The sequence below is a fragment of the Lepidochelys kempii genome, chromosome 1 (genome assembly GCF_965140285.1).
Source record: "Lepidochelys kempii isolate rLepKem1 chromosome 1, rLepKem1.hap1, whole genome shotgun sequence".
NCBI classification, from domain to species: domain Eukaryota; kingdom Metazoa; phylum Chordata; order Testudines; family Cheloniidae; genus Lepidochelys; species Lepidochelys kempii.
The window spans coordinates 138,868,795-138,889,585 of record NC_136380.1 but is presented as its reverse complement, the minus strand read 5'-3'; the positions used below and the strand labels follow the sequence as shown (position 1 = coordinate 138,889,585).

The 20,791-nt window shown below is 40.3% G+C and overlaps 1 protein-coding gene across 9 annotated transcripts in view; it reads right to left on the bottom strand.

Moving 5' to 3' along the window:
• REPS2 (RALBP1 associated Eps domain containing 2) overlaps window positions 1-20,791 on the bottom strand; it is a 144,426-nt gene that overhangs the window by 67,799 nt on the left and 55,836 nt on the right. For all 9 annotated transcript variants that reach the window (XM_073356118.2, XM_073356140.2, XM_073356151.2 and 6 more), the window contains 5 exons: window positions 19,421-19,518; window positions 15,276-15,411; window positions 11,034-11,097; window positions 7,439-7,581; window positions 1,230-1,324 (listed from right to left, as the gene is read on the bottom strand). In XM_073356118.2, coding sequence (XP_073212219.1) covers window positions 1,230-1,324; window positions 7,439-7,581; window positions 11,034-11,097; window positions 15,276-15,411; window positions 19,421-19,518 — 536 coding nt within the window. The remainder of the gene's footprint in view (window positions 1-1,229; window positions 1,325-7,438; window positions 7,582-11,033; window positions 11,098-15,275; window positions 15,412-19,420; window positions 19,519-20,791) is intronic.

Below are 20,791 nucleotides of genomic sequence, written 5' to 3'. Positions count from 1 at the left end.
CCACTCTCTTTTTAGGCAGTCCATCAGGCCTGGATTAGTCCAGGGCTGGGTCCTGAACCTAGGGAGGTGCCAGGATCATTCAAAAGTTAGATGTGCTGATCCACTACTGGTACCTAGATAGACTGTGGCATTATGACCGGCAGTGGAGGCAGGTAGCATGGACTGGGGTGCAGCGGCCCACCACCTCACAGCCGACTGGGTGGCGATATCTCCATTGGTGGCACTAGCAGGACCATGGATGAGATATATTTCACAGGGAAGCCAGAAGGAACTTGGGACCAAGATTTTTGGAAGCACTCTGTACCCAGCAGCTCCCATTGCTCTCTTCTTCTCCATGGGAGCTGCTAGGTGTGGAGAAATTTTCAAGTGCTGCCCGCTTCATTTAGATACCTGAATGGGGGCTGAGCGTTTTTAAAAATCTGTCCACTGAAGTGAAAAAGGGCAGAGCATCAATTCCCGCTGTTCCAGGTCACGACAGAACAAAGTCAAGCAGGGGAAGGAGGATGCAGCAGGCAGCACATGCTTACTTAGACCTGTAGACCCAAACTGTTGCTACATATTGCACCAAATCTGGGGTCTCCAGAGACTGGGGGGGGCAAAGACCAGAACAGCTGAGAAAGGTACATTTTATTCCCTTTCAAAGGGATTTCTGGGGACAAAATGGGAGTTGGGGCTCTGAAATAGGAAGAAAGCATCTTTGAGGAGGAGTGTGCTGCCAAGGTGACAAGGCAGAAGGGTTTGTAAGGAGATCCTGACTAGAACTAAGCTTGTCCCTGACAAAGGCCAACATTTTGGCCAATACAATCCCCAATAGCATTAATATACCCCAGTCTATCTGGAGTCCTCTGATCAATTGCCTTCCACAGCAGCACAGATCTTCTTTCCCATTGTTTGTTCCAACCTCAGCAAGGCAAGAGCTTGAGAAGAAAAGAATATGCAACTTTCTCCCTGCATTTGACCCACAGACTTCCAACTTGTCACAGCATAGAGTCCTCAGGAGGAGGATGTAGACTGTGTCGCTCAGGCACACCTGTTGAAAGGAGGCCGGTCTACCCCCTCCAGTCACTGAATGAATTGCTGAAAGAAGAACAGTAAGATGGACAAAAGGCAATCTTAAAAACAGATAGCCCACTTGAAAATTCCACAGATATGTATGATGTAATAATTGCTAGGTGGTCTACTAATGTAAATTCCTTAATGTAACTATAGTCCTCGGGTAATTTTCTTACCTCAGTTCGATTAAAGTCCCTGGTCTGTTGACTAACTGGCAATGAGTCAGAATAAGAATCCAATAATGCGCAGTCACGTTTAGGCTTAAGGGAAGCTGGAGGGAAAGCAAAGATACATGTCTTTGTTTAATAACACACATATTTTACATGTATTAGATTATTATTTTTCTTCCCCACCCCTTCATACTGCATCTGATCTGGATAACAAGGTGATAAGTACTGTACAGAAAATCATTTTCTCTTGTATTATTTTTAAGTAACAGCATGTAGTGATGTATAAGTCTAATACATTGTAGAAACAATTGGGTGAAATTGAGGACAGATTTTGATACTATTCAGCCACCCAAAAACAACGGTGACTGAAGTTTTATTTGTGCCTTTTCTTCAACTGATCTAGAGTCAATACAGTTGGCATTACAGACTGGAGTGTTAGAACTATAAAACCTATTTGACAGGCCTGCAACTTCCTGTTTGTGTTATCTAGAATGGAAAATGTATTAGAACCCACACTACGCAATATAACTAAATGTCAGCGAAAAGCACGAAGACTAATCACAACACTTGCTTCAGTCTGTATCATCTTTAATAGTTTTCAATCAGGTAAATACTGGGAGCAGGAGAAACCTTAACAAATTGCAGGGTTGTAACATTTGCAACACCCATGTTTTTGTTCTATATACACAGGCCCTTCTGCTAACACTCCTCATGGATTAGTCCCTTTAAACCATGAAGCATCTTGGTAGCTAGAAAACTATTTTTCTTAAGATTAATATGTTGAGTAGCAGAATAACCAATTCACAAGTCCAGTTTCTGATTAGCATCTGGTCCCTCCAAACAAACTAAGCTTTTACAAATCTGTATTAATTTAAAATACAGTTAGGTTACTAGACAGGGCAATCAGCTTTATGTTTTTTTATTTTAATTCAAGAAAAGCTTTCAAAGCAAAACACAGTGGGTCAAGTTCTTAATGGGAGTTACCCCAGCACAGAATTTAGCCCTGAACTTGTAGTTCACAAAACAAGCCATGTAAGTAGCAAAATTCATTCATCCTTAAATGCTTCTTTTGCAAGTCATTTTTTTATTTTAAACTTTTAACATTTCGATCAAATGCAGAAAATTCTGCTTGAGCCATATGAGTAAAGGACTCAGTCTACCCCATACTGGACTTAATACAACAGGCTAATGAGAACTGCTATCAAATAGACTTACATTCCTAAATGGCCAAGCAAAACCTTGATTTCATAGACATTAAACTATGGTACAGGACTTCTCCCATAAAAAATGTTTCATACCGAGTTGTCATAAATTCTAGCGTTGTACTTGGAAGTGGGTATAAAAAGGGTCCATAACATATATGGGGAAGCACACCCTACTGCTTTATTTATTTATTTATATTTGTATTCCAAAAGTTGTTGGTTCAGAAGCCTGTACTGAGTGTGATTCACTGTGCAAGGTTTTTTTTTTTCTATACACACTTCTCCTTTCAAAAATCTCTATCTTTATCTGTGAATCTTGTCTAAGTAGAGCTGTATTAGCTAAATGTCAAATCCCTCAACTACTCTGCCAATATCACTGCTAGAATTAATGGTTAGCCCTTGAAAAGCTTTGCTGCTTAAAAGAAACAAAACAGAGCTCATTTAGGAAGATAGAAGGCCACAGTGCAAACAGGGGAGCTCAGAACAAAAACTAGGTGCAAAGAAGAGGAAAAAATATATGGGAAAAAACCTCCCAGGCAACTGTCTGCCCTACTTTTTAAAATGTAATGTTTGGAGTTACATAGAAGATGCTTACAGAGGCATGCTGATTTCAGTTATTATTAATTGTATGTATTATAGTACTGCCTGGAAGCCAGCACCCCATTGTTCTAGGCACTGTACAAATATGTAATAATGGGACAGTCCCTGCCACAAAGAGCTTACAATCTAAATATATAAGACTATAGACAACAGGTGGCTACAACAAGCAGATCAGGAAGCACAAGGACACAGCGAGACACCATCGGCCAGGACGATAAGCAGCCATGATCTTCTCCCTTTTTTTCTCCTCATGTATTTTTTTTCATTAAAATTAAGTAGATATTAGAAGTGCCAAACTGACATAATGAAAACTGAGGTCCTCTATCAACAGATCAGATATTAGATGGACAGCAACAATGCAAGCTTCCCCCCACCATCCTGCCAAAGGGTCTCAACTATGACCTGGAGGAAACGCCTCAAAGGGTAGAGAAACGCAGACACACTATCCGTGCTCATTCAGTCCTTGCTCTGTGCTCAAACTGTCAGTAAAAGGTGCTAACTAGTGCAAACTGTGGTGATGACTTTTCTTTTTAATATTGGAACCTTTCTTCTAGCCAGGAACGAGACAGAGACAACCAAATACGCTTCATGTAGGTCACCAGACTACTCTCAGGCCAGGTCTACACTACAGACCTAGAGCGACATAATTATACCGCTAAAGGTGGTGAAAAATTCACCCCTCTGAGCGACATAGTTATACCGACCTAACCCCCCATATAGACAGTGCTATGTCAGCAGGAAAGCTTCTCCTGCTGACATAGCTACCCCCTCTCAGAGAGGTGGATTAACTACGCTGACAGAAGAAGCTCTCCTGGCAGCATAGGAGTGTCTTCACTAAAGTGCTACAGTGAAAAAGGGCAGCTGAAGACAAACCCTCGGTCATTAGCAGCACAAACTAGCTTCTAGCTAGTGACCTAGACGTGTCAGACGTATTCCAGTATTGTCTTCCTGAGCTATCCATTTTCAGTTGTCCCTTCTAGAAAAGTCCCAAACTATGTAATAGGGACAAAACCATTAGTCTCCACTGAAATTTTCTACTGAAAAGATTCTAAAACCCTTTAATTTTACAGAAAATTGTACTAACTCTAGAGGATTTTGATATTTTTAAACTATCCTATAAAGTTCTCTTGTAAGGATATGTAATTGCCTATTAAATTCTGTGAGATGGCTTAAAGAGCCTAGAGAAAAGTTATCTATTAAATACTATAATACTTTTTGATAAGATTTTTTAAATATTCTTTATTCGTAGGATGACAAACATTCTGCAATAGCTAGAAACAAACCTGTTTGCAATTTAGCCTTTTGTTCTCAAATTTGCAGTGGAAATGCCTTTAGTTAATAAAAGCTTGGTGGATATTTATGAACAGCTGGATGCACTTCAAGTATTTGGTTTTAATTCAAGACAATAGGAGGAAGCCAAGAGAAAAACTGAAGACATGGAGATGAGGAAGGCTAGCTTAGAAAACACACAACCTGATTCATGCCAAGTGAGAGGTTCACAGTGCGGTCAGAGAAATGCCCTATTACTACTACTAATTCTTTCTATTACAGTAGCACCCAGAGGCCCTAATCATGACATGCTCAAGGTTCCACAGTGAAAGGCACTGTATAGAAAGACAAGATCCCTGTCTTGAACAGCTTACAGTCTAATTTAAAATGAGACTAGAAGCGAGCATAACAAACAGGAAGGAGATCCTGAGGGACAGAAGATGGAGGCAATAGTGATAATGACACACGATTATGCAGACTAATCATGAGAATATCTTGAAGGCTGATGTTTCATAAACAGTTTATACCACGGGTGGCCAACCTGTGGCTCTGGAGTCACATGCAGCTCTTCAGAGGTTAATATGCGGCTCCTTGCGTAGGTGCTGACTCCGGGGCTGGAGCTACAGACGCTAACTTTCCAATGTGCCGGGGGGTGCTCAATGCTCAACCCCCTGCTCTGTCCCAGGCTCTGCCCCCACTCCACCCCTTCCCCCAAGGCCTCTGCCCCTTCCCCCAAGCTTGCCATGCCCTTGCTCACCCCCCCCCCGAGACTCCTGCGCACCGCAAAACAGCTGATCACAGCAGATGGGAGGCGTGGGGAAGGAGGGGGAGGCACCGATTGGTAGGGCTGTCGGCTGGAGCTGGGGAAGCTTATGGGGGCCTGCTGACGTATTACTGTGGCTCTTTGGCAATGTACATTGGTAAATTCTGGCTCCTTCTAAGGCTCAGGTTGGCCACCTCTGGTTTATACCCGTGGATATGAAGATGGTGGATTGTAGAGAACAGGAATCTGACAGAAATTACTTCAGTGAATTGATACATGGGGGACATTTAGTTTTTTTAACTACAACTTGATTTGCTCTTTTCCTCTCCTTTAATAGTGCCAGCAAATTTAATGGAGATTTTATTAGCTCTTATATATTATCCCTTAGCACTGTAACTATTATCAGTAATTAATCCTCCTCACCCGAGAAAGCTGTGCACATTTTTTAATGGAAGGGTATGCACTTCAGTGTTAATGTGTAATGAAAATTGACAACATATGTCAATATCGCTCAACTGTACCTCAGTAGTGAGGTATACTACACATTGTAGACTCATTTATCCCCATCCCACACAAACTGGTGAAATCTCACTGTTAATTATAAAATATTAACAATAGGAATGGCAGATCAGGAAAATGAGTTATAGAAAAATTTGAGCTCTGCTAAAACCAGTAAACATATACAGCATTCAAGATAACCTGTAAAGCAGGTCAGTAATATTCCATCATTTCAAACATGCCTCCAAGAGTCATTAGGGCAAGACAACACATAAGCTAAAAGTCACCTACTTCATATGTGAAGTCTTGTGACATCCAGATTTGCCACAGATCTACTGACATCTGCCACTCCTAGCTATGCCTCAGGTTAGTAGAATCTAGACAGTAGAATTCTAGTAGACTCTAGTATTTCAACAGAACATGGAGACAGCCTATAGGGAACAGAGACTTTGGGGGTGGAGGGGGTCCCCTCAAGTTCCCTTCAGACCCCACTTCAAATCCTCGTACTGTCTTTCTCTCCCCTCAGCCGATGCCCAAGGGGATCTTGGAGCAAACAAACAAACGAAGAAAAGTCCTCTCCCCTCTTTCTTCCCTTATAGGGGAGAGGAGACTATAGAAAATTGAAAAGACACAAGGGTGACCTGGAACTTAGGCAGTCTTCCTGGGTCAGCCCTTAGATCTTAATCTACCCGAGGTCCACCTCCAGCCCCTCCTCAAAAGGTGTGCTGCTCTGAGGCTGGGCCGTGCAGCTTCAGAGAAGTGAGACTTATTGCTGTTTCCCTTTGGGCAGCATGACAAAGTTCCTCCTCTACCTTGGTGGGTCTTGCGCTTATTGGCGGATTTGCTTGCCTTGGAGCTTCACGGCAGCCCTCAGCTTGGCCATTTTTCTGAACCCACAGTCCAGTTCGACGACTCCTGTGTCTGACCACGAGTTGGGAGGTTTGTGGGGAATCCGAGCCCGCCCTCTACTCCGGGTTCCAGCCCAGGGCCCTGTGGAATGCAGCTATCTAGAGTGGTCCTGGAATAGGCTGTGCAAAAGCTACAACTCCCTGGGCTACTTCCCCATGGCCTCCTCCCAACACCTTCTTTATTTTCACCATAGGACCTTCCTCCTGGTGTCTGATAATGCTTGTACTCCTCAGTCCTCCAACAGTCCGCATTCTCACTCTCAGCTTCTAGTGCCTCTTGCTCCCAGCTCCTCTCACGTGCACCACAAACTGAAGTGAGCTCCTTTTTAAACTCAGGTGCCCTGATTAGCCTGCCTTAATTGATTCTAGCAGCTTCTTGATTGGCTGCAGGTGTTCTAATCAGCCTGTCTGTCTCAATTGTCTCCAGAAGGTTCCTGATTGTTCTGGAACCTTCCCTGTTACCTTACCCAGGGAAAAGGGACCTACTTAACCTGGGGTTAACATATCTGCCTTCTATTACTCTCCTGTAGCCATCCGGCCCAACCCTGTCACAGCAGGCTTGTCTCAGCTGTCTGGGCCGGGGCAACCTTCTCCCTGTTCACATCCCCCGCCCTCTTTCCTGTGGCAGGTTTTTCCTTTTGAACATCCACGCCCCCAATCAGCTCCAGAACAAGCCTTGCAGGTGTGCCTCATTGGTGCTGAACAGGCCCAGAGGAGCTTATTACTCCCCTCTTTGTCAGTGTACAGGTGTGCTCCTTCACAGAGATATGCTGCTGCTCCTTTTTTAAAAAAAAAAATTATTTTTTGGTTCTTCTTTAGCATTTTCCCTTTAAGCATAACTAAAAATGAATATTTTATCAAGCTACATTGAGAGGTACTACTCAGCTTCTAGCTAAATCTTTGTCTCTTACTAAAAAAGGCTGTTCTGGGTGACTGATGAGTTTCTGAAATGGTACAGGAATATCACAGCCTCACCTGGGTGAAGGTAATCTGGCAGTAAGGTCTCCGGCAGCGTATCTGGCAATGGATAACCATTCTTCCTAGCAACAATGAGGTGAAATGCAGCACAGAATTCTGGCAGCGTCAGCGCTCCATCACAGTCTACATCACTCAGCTCCCTGTGAACATGGTATTCACATTTTTTGAGCCACTGCAGGAATGAAGCATATACATACACACACACACAGTATATCCTTTATGTAAAAAGGTAACAATTCCCAAGTAAGTGGAATTTTTTTTAAAAATACTGTTTATTTTTTTTAAACATTTCCCTTTGAGAAGTGGAACAACCTGACTTTCCAATACTAGGAAGATTTTATATGGGAAAAAAGTGCTTTCTCTTTATGCCACATCATCCAATATTTTCTATCTGGTATTTCAAAAGCTGAAATTTGTCAAGAAATTACATTTGAGTATCCAAATTCAATCTCTCTTTCCGAAATGGTGTTGACAACAGTTCGGTTGGTCTATGCTAGCACTTAAACCCTATTCGGTAATGTTTCAGGCAGACCGATCAATGCAAACAGTTTTCAGAAAGTGCTTAATTACCAGGTGTAGACTGGCCTTAAAAGCTGCACAGCCGGATTGACTAATGCTGGTGGCAGTTTGGAATGTTAGCATTAAACAGCCCGTTAGCATTGCTGTCAGTTTAGTTTTAGGGCATGGCTACACTTGCAGATGTAGAGCGCTTCGAGTTAAACCAGCCTTCAGAGAGCGCAGTACGGAAAGCGCTGCAGTCTGTCCACACGGACAGCTTCAAGCGCGCTGGCGTGGGCACATTTGCAGCACTTGCAGCGACATTGGGAGCGGTGCATTATGGGCAGCTATCCCAGCATGCAAGTGACTGCAACATGCTTTTCAAATGGGGGGGGTGGAGTGTGACAGGGAGTGTGTTGTGTGTATGTGGGGGGAGAGAGACTGGGTTTTTGGGGGGCTGAGAGCATGTCAGTATGCTGTCTTGTAAGTTCAGACAGCAGCAGACCTCCCCCCTCCCCCCCCCTCTCTCTCTCTCACACACAGCATTCCACACTAATGGCTTGGTTTGTCTCGAAGCAGATAAGCAAGCCAGCTGTCAGAAATGGAGCTTTCAAAGGGCATATCCGCATTCCTGCAGCAATTCAAAAATAATGACAAGACTGGCCACTTGACTTAAGGGAATTATGGGACATGTAGAACTGATCAGTGAAATTGTTTTTAATTGTTCACTTTATTACTGTAACTTCTTAAGCAAAGTTTTATGAATGAAACAACAACTCGCTAATTGAGTTTCACCCTTTAATCCAATTGCTGCTTAAATCACTGAAATTTGCACTGTTTCAACCTTGTAACTTCTGCTCACTGTTTGCCATTCCTTACACTTGTCCATATTATAACTCAAACTCCATTTTAAAATGCTCACTCCATTTTTGCAAAACCCTGCTGTAATCTGATTAGTTTAGTTTAGACGTGTGAATGAGGTATGTATGGATGATGGAATCAACCTCCAGCCCCAGCCTGTCCTAATGAAATAAAGTGTAAACACCCAACAGCTGAAGATGCAGACAACAGCCCTGACAAAGTAGGAGGAGTCCACCCTCAAAAGAAAAGAACAAAAGTACAATTGAAGAAACATCAAAGCCAGGTCCTAGGCTGAAAGTCATGTCTGCAATTGATGGGTAATCAATCACACCGAACCCAGAGGCAGTGTGACACAGCAAGACCTATAGACTCTGGATTCAAACTAAAGCCTACATAAAGGATGGATGAGATGAAAGACTTTGGAGGGTAACATTCTGCTGCCAACATGGAAGGGCATCGGTGCATGCCCAACAGAGACCCAGCTCTTCCTTGTGCCCAGCTTTCCTGACCAGTTAGCCGCCACAAGCTACAAACCCAAGCCACGAACTCAAGCTACATTCAGGACTGGTAACTATACAGCAGCTGCAGAACATGAGGGTGGGGGGGGTGTATACACATCGGTATTGGATATTAGTTAGTGGTCATAAATCAAATTGTGTTGTAATAAGCATGACATCTTGTCTTGTCCCCTGAAACAATCCTGTGTAGTTTTGTCTGCATAACAGACGTTTTCAGAGGCTGATCAGAACGCAGTAATGCAACACCTCGTTCACACTGGTGGCGCAGCGCTCCAGCGGGGCCGCAGCAAACGTTAGTCCACTCGCCAAGGTGGAGTACCAGCAGCGCTGTAGCCGCGGAGTCAGAGCCATTATGTGCCTTGCCAGTGAGCTAATGTGCCCGGGGGCTCCTTCATTGCGCTGTAACTCGCAACTGTAACCAAGCCCTTAGTTTAAGCGTCAAACAACAGCAGAGGAATTCAGAAGCACAGGAATACAGTTTCATAGCATACACCTTCTGGAAAATATTAGAATTCATTTAGTATTACTATAATGACTAAAATAGAGCAATAGTTACTTCATCACTGTTTGAAAGTGAAGGGACAATGTTTCAAGCAGTCAAGGTTACAGTGAATAAGATTGAAATGCTTCTCAATTTTAGCAAAGGAGTTTTTGCCTGATGAATTATATCATGCAAGATTTCAAATTGCTCCTAGAAAGGAACATTTTATTTTGTTATGCTATACAGAGCACAATTAATGTTAGTAACATAAATAAAATGTTTTTGGTTATCATAGTGGGTTAACCAGTTTTTCTTAAATAACTTTTAAATTAAATTCCAGTGCTTATTCTTCTCCAGAGAATGTTTCTTTAGCCCTTTTTTTTTTCATGATTCACAACTAGCTTTGAAACTATTCCAGGCAAATTCTCTGAACCCAACAGATGTTTGGGCTCTTGCAAGCTTTTCTTAAAATCTGTCTTCATAAAAGTATATAGATAAAGTGAAATAAAAGTTCTCTTTATCAGCATTTTTGGTGAATGTTTAGAAAAGTTTGTTCCTCATGTCAAGATAGGATGACGATACAAGAACCATTATGCTTATGGAAATACAACAAGATCCTTATAAACTGTATTGTATACAATGCCATCTGCAATGGTCTCTAAACAAACTCATTAAAAGCAAGAGTGCTGGCTTGTTAATAAAGCACTGATGAATTATGCAGATGTATTATTAAAAATTAGGTATTAATTAGGCCTCATCTGACAAATCACAGCCAGATACATAAAGCTAACTGAACACATCTAAAATATTCCAAATATGTTTTTCTTCTAAAGCATTTCATGAAATATGTCTGTTCATTGAGCTAATGATGTTTCTTATAACATTCTTAAGAACAGCTATCATTTATATTGCTATTGAAATATCTGCAGTCCTGCTGAGTAGAAGAGTAGCTCTAAAAAGGTAACAAGCATGCCAGGAGGATCAACACACACCCCGCTGCTTGGACCTGAAAGTGATTTTGATAAGAGCAATAATTATAATTACTCAAAGCTTACGCTCTAATAAATTTGTTAGTCTCTAAAGTGTCACAAGTACTCCTGTTTGGGGGTTTTTTTGGGGTGGGTTTTTTTTTTGGAATTACTCTAAAGACACTATTTTAATCTAACAAGAACTCTTGAGCTAAAATGTCTTTTAAAACCAGCATCTATATTCTCAGTTACACTACAGTACTCACCATATGTGAGAAAGCTCTGGGATGGGAAGCTTCGATTTTGTGAAGAAATTCTTAGCCACGGAACCTGTCAAGAACAGTGAAACAGGCATTTGAAAGGTTTCAGAGGGGTAGCCGTGTTAGTCCATATAAGCAAAAACAATTAAAAGAATGGAAACCTTGTGGAACCTTAGAGACTAACAAATTTATTTGGGTATAAGCTTCCGTGGGCCCACAAAAGTTTATGCCCAAATAAATTTTTTAGTCTCTAAGGTGCCACAAGGATTGCTTGGCATTTGATATTCATCTTCCAATCTGATTTTGCTTGTGTTTCTATAAAGCTGCAACAGCATCAGCAGCTGGTTATTTCACATTCAACAGACACTTTGATTGTTGGGAATGAGTATAGCTGCTTGGCCATTTGTCTCTTGGTGAGTAACTAACATGGGACAGGCCAGGCAGAGCGGTTGACCTCATTTCTCCACTTCTCTCCATGTGGGAAAAATATTAATGGATGAAAACATGCCTCAGTATTACCATTATCATCATCAGTATGCCATTATGAATACAAAGAAAGGAAAATGGAGATAAATGGCTTCCTTTCCAGAGAAAAGGATGCTTCTAATCACATGCCAAGTATATGGCAGCAAATGGCCCTCTGCCATCTGTGCTACTCCCACAGTGACTTTCTCTGCTTTCAGGCCTGCTGCAGCCCTACCATCATGAAAGAAAAATAAGAGGAACCAGCTAAGCATCCTGCTACAATATTCACTACCAGTTGTGAACATCCTCCATAGCCCTCCCATAATAAGCAATCTGATTTCCCTCCCAGCCAACAAACCCCTGCTGAGCCCTTTGCAGTGATAAGAAGTTCACTACACATCCCACACAGCCAGCTGCCCAACACTGTCTCATGCAAATAGGCTACAGGGGTAGCAAAAGTCTGCCGTAGATCCTTGCACATTTTACTTCACATAAGCCTGAAAAACGTAAGGCCAACCCCATTCAGAGCCATTATATACAGATCTATAATTCTGCCTCCCACTACAGTTAATAGTAAATCTGGGTGTGCATGAAATGCAATGTCTGGCCCTATGAGGCTCTCTCTCGGAATAGATAGAGCAAACATCTTGCATATTTTAAAGACTGCATTCTATTATAAACAAAGTTGACTATATGCAGCTTTGTGGGAAATCCTCTATGTGTTGAACTTCCATTTTCTTTTCCCTTCTACTAGGAAGATCAGTTGGAGAAGATTTAACCAAGGGGAAAAAAACTGATGAAGTGCTAATTTCTGCCAAGATCAAGCAATTATTTTAAAACTTTTGTCTGGGGTCAGAATTCCTGAATCCCAAAGTACTGAATTGCAATAATATAACCTCAGAGGACATAGTCAAAATGCCTGTAGTTAAAATCTGTGTTTTTTCCTTGCCAGACTAACTGTCAGTACCTAGAATAACTCCTCTCACAAGCAGTCTGGCCAGAATGAAAATCTGATTTTTAAGATCAGTTACAACACTGTTACCATGTGTGTGCTATGCAGGGTTTACATTTAACCGCTTAAGGGCCAACAACTCAATCTTACATAGTGCTGAGCATCCTGATATGATCCTGTAGAACAGTTAAACAGATACTTAACTTTAAGCACCTAAGCAGTCCCACTGACTTTAATAGGAAAGTAGTTAAGTATATTCTTGTGTTTTTATGGATCAGGCCAGAGCTTCGCACTTTGCAGGACTGAGCCCCAAATACTGTCTTCAGATTCAAACAATTTATTTTAACTTTTTGTCCTGTAACTGCAGATGCTTTCCTGAAGTTCACACTGAATTTTTAAACTGTGTGTTTCAACTCTGAAAAATTAGTGTGCAAAACTCACACATTCTTCCTCAAAAGATCTACTCCCAGTGTGTGTTTAGAATCATATCAATTAATTTTAGTGACAAATATATATTTCTTTTATTTTTGTATTTCTCTTAGCCCTGCAGCCACCACAGCTGAGAGAAATAGTTGGACTCTAGTCCTCCTTGTGCATCATAAAAAGATTTTTTTGTTGTTGCTAAATTCCAATCAACGACACTTGTATAAACTCTCTGAAGACAGTTGGGTTGCAAAGTTGTAAGTGAGGACAGCATTTGTCCTGCAGAACATTTATTTCTGATGATGACACACAAGAAAGAATTAACTCAGCTTGGCTCTCAGATCCCAGGGTGAGTTTGCAGGGCTAGCAATTAAGAAAAAATATTTTACCTGTAAACAGAGAGCATGTGGTATTAAAATACACATTTAACCTGTAACCCATTTTAGAGTCATCTTTAACAGTAGAACCACGAATTTTTAAAAATTCTTCAAAGAAACTATTTGTTACCCACTGTATTATTTTAATGCTTTAATTCAGTGATTCAGTGGGTCACAGGAAGATTGTAGATGGGTTGCGGGCCTAGGGTTGCAGGCCCTGGGAGAGAGAAAGAGGATTTGGAGGGCGAGACAGTTTGAGTATATGGCGTTGTGACCTGGGTTAGGGTTGCAGTGCTGGGTGAGCAGGTGCTGGATGCAGGTAGTTACTGCCCCCTCAGTGGGGCAAGGAGAAGGCAGCAGAGGAGAAGAGGGTTGCTGGCCTATATTTTTGGGCACCCCCAAGAATTTGAACACTGGGTGGGTAGCAAAAAAGAGACAAAATGCAGTGGGTAGGATGGTAATTTTTAAAAAAGTTTCAGAGGAACAGCCGTGTTAGTCTGTATTCGCAAAAAGAAAAGGAGTACTTGTGGCACCTTAGAGACTAACCAATTTATTTGAGCATGAGCTTTCGTGAGCTACAGCTCACTTCATCAGATGTTTACCGTGGAAACTGCAGCAGACTTTATATACACACAGAAATCATGAAACAATACCTCCTCCCACCCCACTGTCCTGCTGGTAATAGCTTATCTAAAGTGATCAACAGGTGGGCCATTTCCAGCACAAATCCAGGTTTTCTCACCCTCCACCCCCCCACACAAATTCACTCTCCTGCTGGTGCTAGCCCATCCAAAGTGACAACTCTTTACATAATCAAGTCGGGCTATTTCCTGCATAGATCAAGGTTTTCTCACATCCCCCCCACCCCCATACACACACAAACTCACTCTCCTGCTGGTAATAGCTCATCTAAACTGACCATTCTCCAGGTTTAAATCCAAGTTAAACCAGAACATCTGGGGGGGGGGGGGGGGGAGGAAAAAACAAGAGGAAACAGGCTACCTTGCATAATGACTTAGCCACTCCCAGTCTCTATTTAAGCCTAAATTAATAGTATCCAATTTGCAAATGAATTCCAATTCAGCAGTTTCTCGCTGGAGTCTGGATTTGAAGTTTTTTTGTTTTAAGATAGCGACCTTCATGTCTGTGATTGCGTGACCAGAGAGATTGAAGTGTTCTCCGACTGGTTTATGAATGTTATAATTCTTGACATCTGATTTGTGTCCATTTATTCTTTTACGTAGAGACTGTCCAGTTTGACCAATGTACATGGCAGAGGGGCATTGCTGCAAATTGGATACTATTAATTTAGGCTTAAATAGAGACTGGGAGTGGCTAAGTCATTATGCAAGGTAGCCTGTTTCCTCTTGTTTTTTCCTCCCCCCCCCCCCCCCCAGATGTTCTGGTTTAACTTGGATTTAAACCTGGAGAATGGTCAGTTTAGATGAGCTATTACCAGCAGGAGAGTGAGTTTGTGTGTGTATGGGGGTGGGGGGGATGTGAGAAAACCTTGATCTATGCAGGAAATAGCCCGACTTGATTATGTAAAGAGTTGTCACTTTGGATGGGCTAGCACCAGCAGGAGAGTGAATTTGTGTGGGGGGGTGGAGGGTGAGAAAATCTGGATTTGTGCTGGAAATGGCCCACCTGTTGATCACTTTAGATAAGCTATTACCAGCAGGACAGTGGGGTGGGAGGAGGTATTGTTTCATGATTTCTGTGTGTATATAAAGTCTGCTGCAGTTTCCACGGTAAACATCTGATGAAGTGAGCTGTAGCTCACGAAAGCTCATGCTCAAATAAATTGGTTAGTCTCTAAGGTGCCACAAGTACTCCTTTTCTTTTTAAAAAAGTTGTTACTCTAAAAAACAAACAAATAAATAAATAAATAAATCGACCCTGTCTGGAGCACAAACCTGATCTAAAGATAACTCAAGAAGCTCTCCCTTTATCTACTGTACTTTGCTTTAATTTTCAGGCCTTTCATCCTGGTTGTTTTGCTGCACATATATATTATTTAGTAAATGTTACCTGAAATGAAAGAGTTCAGATCAGACTGTAGGGATTTGAACTGGTTGATGTAATATTCTCGCTGTTCCTCAGTTATCCTCCAGGGGTCATCTGGGCAATTACTGCTGTCCTGTGGCTCCCTCTCTACTGAAAGAGACTTCAAAGACAGGGAAAAAAGTCACTTGCAAAACTGCGTGAAAAAGCAGCATACACAGACATTTTAAGAAGTAAGGGTCAGTCTGCACATCTAGCAGGCCCATTTTTTAAAGAAATGGGAGCAGAAAGGCTCAAGTTGATTAATAGCTCTTATAGTTAGGGCTTATTATACATGTCCATTTGCTCAGAGAACTACAGGAAGTTTCACATGAATGAAGCTAAAATAAAAAACAAACCCAACTACTGTTGAAGGCAGAAAGATCACTCCATCTAGTCATGCATTAAGATCTATCGCCTCATATTGGTGTTTTATATTGCACCCATCACCAAAGCATCTGAATGCCTTCCACATAAAATAGATAGCAACAGTGAAGTCCCGAGTGAACTCAATTTGGTCACTGGAATGTCTCCATTGGGGGGACACTGATTAGATAAGTTTTTTTTTTAAACTGTATTTATTTACTTTTTTTTAAGATTGATTTGTATAAGGTTGTGTTTGTTTGTTTGCATTGAATGTTGTGAGCATCACTCTTATGGTGGAAAGAAGCAAACATTTAAAATGCGTTGACTTGCGTGTCAAAATATTTTAGCGACAGAATGTAGGAAAGAATAAGCTACATGCTCCAGCAAAGTTTAAAACCACTCCTCTGGCCAGACTGTCAACGTGCTCAAGCTCAAATATGTGACTTTGTTTTAAAAATGTGTTAAAAGATCCTCAAAACAGGAAATATCACAAAATAGTACTTTGTGCTGGTTTGAAATTATGTGAGATTTATTGGTTTAAAAGACATGATGTTTTAGATACATGTTTCCCATGAATCAGCTGAGGTTTTCCTATGTCAAAAAAAAAAGTTAACCATTGATTTTAAAAAAATTAAATTCCTGAGGTTATATTATTTCAAGCCAAAGTCTACAGTTCAATAAACATTTTAAAACTGTTTAATATTAACGAGACCATAGTTTAGAACAGCTTAAAAACCTAGGTTTCAAAGTAGCAGCCGTGTTAGTCTGTATTCGCAACAAGAAAAGGAGTACTTGCGGCACCTTAGAGGCTAACAAATTTTATTTTTTTTACTCCATACGGCTAATTTGTTAGTCTCTAAGGTGCCGCAAGTACTCCTTTTCTTTTTAAAAACCTAGGTCACTCTTCCATAGAGCAAAGTTTGTAAAAATTCATGGAGAAGTTTTGCTCTGTAGTAGACGGACACGGGGAACAAAAAAACGTGACTGGTGATTAAAAAGCAACCCTAATAGTCATGTGGCTTTATTCTCATTTGTACTAAGATCCTTTTACAAAGTGCTGATGTGTAAACGTGTAATTCATACCCACTTTGAGGCACCTTTACACTCCAGAGCAGTGTAACAGGGCCTTGGTATAAATGAGAATCAGGCTCATAGTCTTATTCATGAAACCAGTGGCAATTCACAATGGCTTTGTCTACACTAGGCTTTTTTTTCCTTAAAATTATTATCCACCATTGCTGCCATTGGTGAGGTAGTATGGACAGGCCACTGGTAACATTTGGCATTTCAACCACCATGTCATCTAGATTTGCTCTTAGCACGATTAGACAACTCGGTGACTAAAAATGCCAGTGGTCAATCTGGCCTATACAAATTCCCCCACAGTTGGTTCTACTGGTGAAGCTGCACCATTGGTTACCATGGTGAGAAATCTGAAGAAATATATCTAATGTATATCTTACGCAGCCAACAAGATAAACAGAGTGTGCAAAATCCAACTAAAAAAATACTCAGAAGAACCTGGACTCTGGGCTTGTAACTCAAGTATGCGGTATCTTATCAAAAACATTTTTGTGGTCATGAAATTTTCATCAAAGTTGGACTCAACATTCAGTACACTATTTGGATTCTTGAGAAGCTTGAAGTATTTTTTATCAAAAAGCCTCTTTTTTTTTTTTAAATCAAAAAGCCATTTTGCATTGAAGAGTTTTGATTAAAAACATTTGACTAGATCTAGTAATTAATCTTCCTAAAGCTCTTTAAGATCCAACATGGAAAGACTTTAGAAAAATATCATCATCATCAAGGCCGATGACAGGCCACAAAGTTATTTTACTTTACTCCTACACGTTTGGCCTGAATTCTCCATACACACCAGGCAGGATTTCCTTATGGTGTGCTGCTTCCTTTTTTATTTTCTGCAGCAGCTGAGTTGTGGAAAAAGGGTAATTGCCTTAAACTGAAGCAGAGCAACCGGTCGAACAAAGGAGGCAGAGGAGGAAGAGAAGCTGATAGGTCAAAGGCCAACCCCGTCTGTCTTCATTAGTGTCTTTGATCCCCATAATGCTACATTCTACAATTCTCCCATGCATACTACTTTAGTTGAACAGCTATGTTATTTTGTGTAATTTCTACATAATCCTAGAAAAAATGGTGTCAGTACTGAAACAATGAAAATTATTGACCTTATTCAAACCAGCTGATCAAGCAATCATAGTCCCAGTTCTTCAAGGCAGTTTAAAATAGAATGCAAGTAGCAGAACAAAGAAGAAATAGAATATTACAGGTCAACCTACTCTGCTCCAGTTTAGAGTGCATTGTTTTCATAACTTCTGTCTACAAAAATATAGATATAGTTGGCAAGCTTTAAACAAAAGGAAGCATTCAAAATTATCCCTGGCTACTATGTGATGGAGCTCTAGATAGCCTTGTAGAATTCTTTTGGTGCAGAATTATTGAAATGCATAAATGGAACACTGACAAATAGGTTTTACAGTGCACCATATTTGCCTGTACAGGTAAAAAACATGAATACAACCTAATCAATATGGCAAGATATAAAAGATGAATAATTCTTGTAGGAGCTGCAGTCCATTGCGTACTAAGTAGACATGGGCTGGAGGGAGGGGGAAACTGACTCTGCTCGAAAAACTCGTTCCATCCCAAATCATCTATCCATGCCTCATGTTGTTCTTATGTTATGGGGTAGAGGGAGTGAGAGCACAGCCAAAAAATGGCCACTTACATTTAAAAGCAGTTCTGCTAGTAAGCATGGCAATATTTTACCTAAGGCCAAAAATCTGTGGCCGTAATAGGGAATTTACAATAGACAAATTAGAAAGTTTGCAGAGTTACGGTTTTGAAGCCAACAGGGAAACACTGGACCAGTTTAAGTAAAGCAAACAAAACATCCCACCTAAACTTCTTTATCAGGATTGGGATGATTGAGACAGTAAACTGGGTTTACAAATTTGAATGATTTCCTACAGAGAAGCTGGATATCAGGTCATGGCAGTGTGAGGGTGTCAGGGATAACGCACTAGATCAAGACAAAAAAAATCTCAATTAAATTCATATATATTAAAGATGTTTTTCTTGCATTATTAATAACTTACAATTCTTTCACTTCTGATCTAAGAATCTCAGTCTAATTTTCTAATATTTATGTTGTTTGCTTACATTTGAATTTCACTCAGCTTAAACAATGAAAATGAACTAGTCATTTTCAATTTGCTTTCCAGTCAGTTTTGCTTTATATTTCTCCTACACTAGAAGGATGCACCAATCAATGAGCTGCAAATACCAGAGGGGAGTGTTGTTATTTAAACAAACAAAACAAAAAAATCCAATGGAAGAATTTTTATATTTAAATTTCTGAAAACATTTGTATTCATGTTAAACTTTGTAAAATATAGTTTTTACAAAACCTAAATTTGGGCTTAGCTGAACCCCCCAGTCTTCCTTTCTGTTCTTACTTGCAAAATAAAGACCATATTTGCCTGGCAGTAGAGACTAGGAGGAAACCTTTGCAGAAGAGAAACAAAATGAAGATTATATAAAGTGAAAATAACGAAGAATACTTTACTCAACTAAAACTGCAGGGAGATTTTGGTCCAGGTTTATTCAAAATGGAACCTGTCTAGGTTACTGGGACTAATATCCCCACTTATTTCAAAAAGCACCACTATTAGGTGACAAGAACTAGAACTTCATGCATTTCTTTTTTTTGTTTTATTCATTTATTTAATCACCATGCAATTCATTACCCGACTAAGAGAGGAATGTACAAGTGCAGATTTGGATGCATAATTTCCCGTTGCTGGTCCATCTTGTTGTTGTGTAGAATGTCTAGCTTCATAAGGAACTATGAAAGTTTAAAGAAATATATATATATGTATTATCAGACGAATCAATAAGGTTCCACAAGTTCAAACTGGAAATTAAGCATTACAACACAGAGGTTCATTAAGCTTAATACTATTGTACTACAGGCCATTCTGTCCCCTTACCCAAAGCCCTAACTACATGCTCTACTCCTATATCATAGTTTCTCTTCTTTAATATTTAGGCATTAACAATAGAAGTTGTCATTTCATCCTACCAGACTGGCATTAATTGCTTTAACGGTTGTTGAAATGCATATTTGCATGACAACCTGCAGCAGCCCTAAAATAAACTATTACAGTAAATCAGCTAACTAATGAATATAGTGAATTCTCAACTGTCATTTTCAAGAGATTTAGGTTTTTCAACTTTTTTATTTAAATCTAATTTGTTTAAAGAGGACATTGTCAAGGAAGAGCATTAGACATTGATTTGATCTGTACAAAACTGTTGATTTGACTGTGGAAAATTCTCTGGATCCTAAATACCTGGGTTTTATGGTTGTTGATCATTCAATTGCCAGAACACTGAAAACAAAAACAATAAGCTTCCTACTTTTAGACCCCTTTAAACCCCAAAGTTTTTTGCTTCCTACCCTGTATATAGCAATCACACCCTTTTCTAGGAGATGTGCTGACATCAATAATGATTTTCTTATTCAAAAACAGATGCTTTCCAGAGAAAAGTTACTACAGGCCAAAGTTACTTTTTAACAAAATAGTCCCATACATTTCAAGTAAATTCAGCATTTCCGGAGTGGAAACAGAAAAGGGCTCTAATGGGCGATATTTCCAGGGTCCTAAGTATGTACTGCAAATACAGATAAGAAAATAATAGTTAAACTGAGCTATAAAAATTATGCACTTGTCAATGTCTAAATGTTCCACCCTTTAGCTTTGTCTTGTGCACATTAAGAGGCAGAAGAGTAACTAGAATGCAAATACAGCAACAGTATAATATGACAAACAACTGAAATGGCTGGTATTAGAACTGTTAATTTCCTCAGAAACACACACACACACACACACACACACAATCATCACTTCTTGATTTGAGACATATCTGATTGACAAGCAAATTCCAAACCTGATTTTTTTTGCAGGTCATCAATAGGCCACTAACCTTGAATATATCTTTTATTTTTAAAACCCAAATTTACATTTCAAAACAGAGAAGGCCTGATCCTGATGGGGTTGCAGGTGCTCAGCACTGCTCAGAATCTGGACTAGAGTTAGCAAAGAAAAGCAACAATA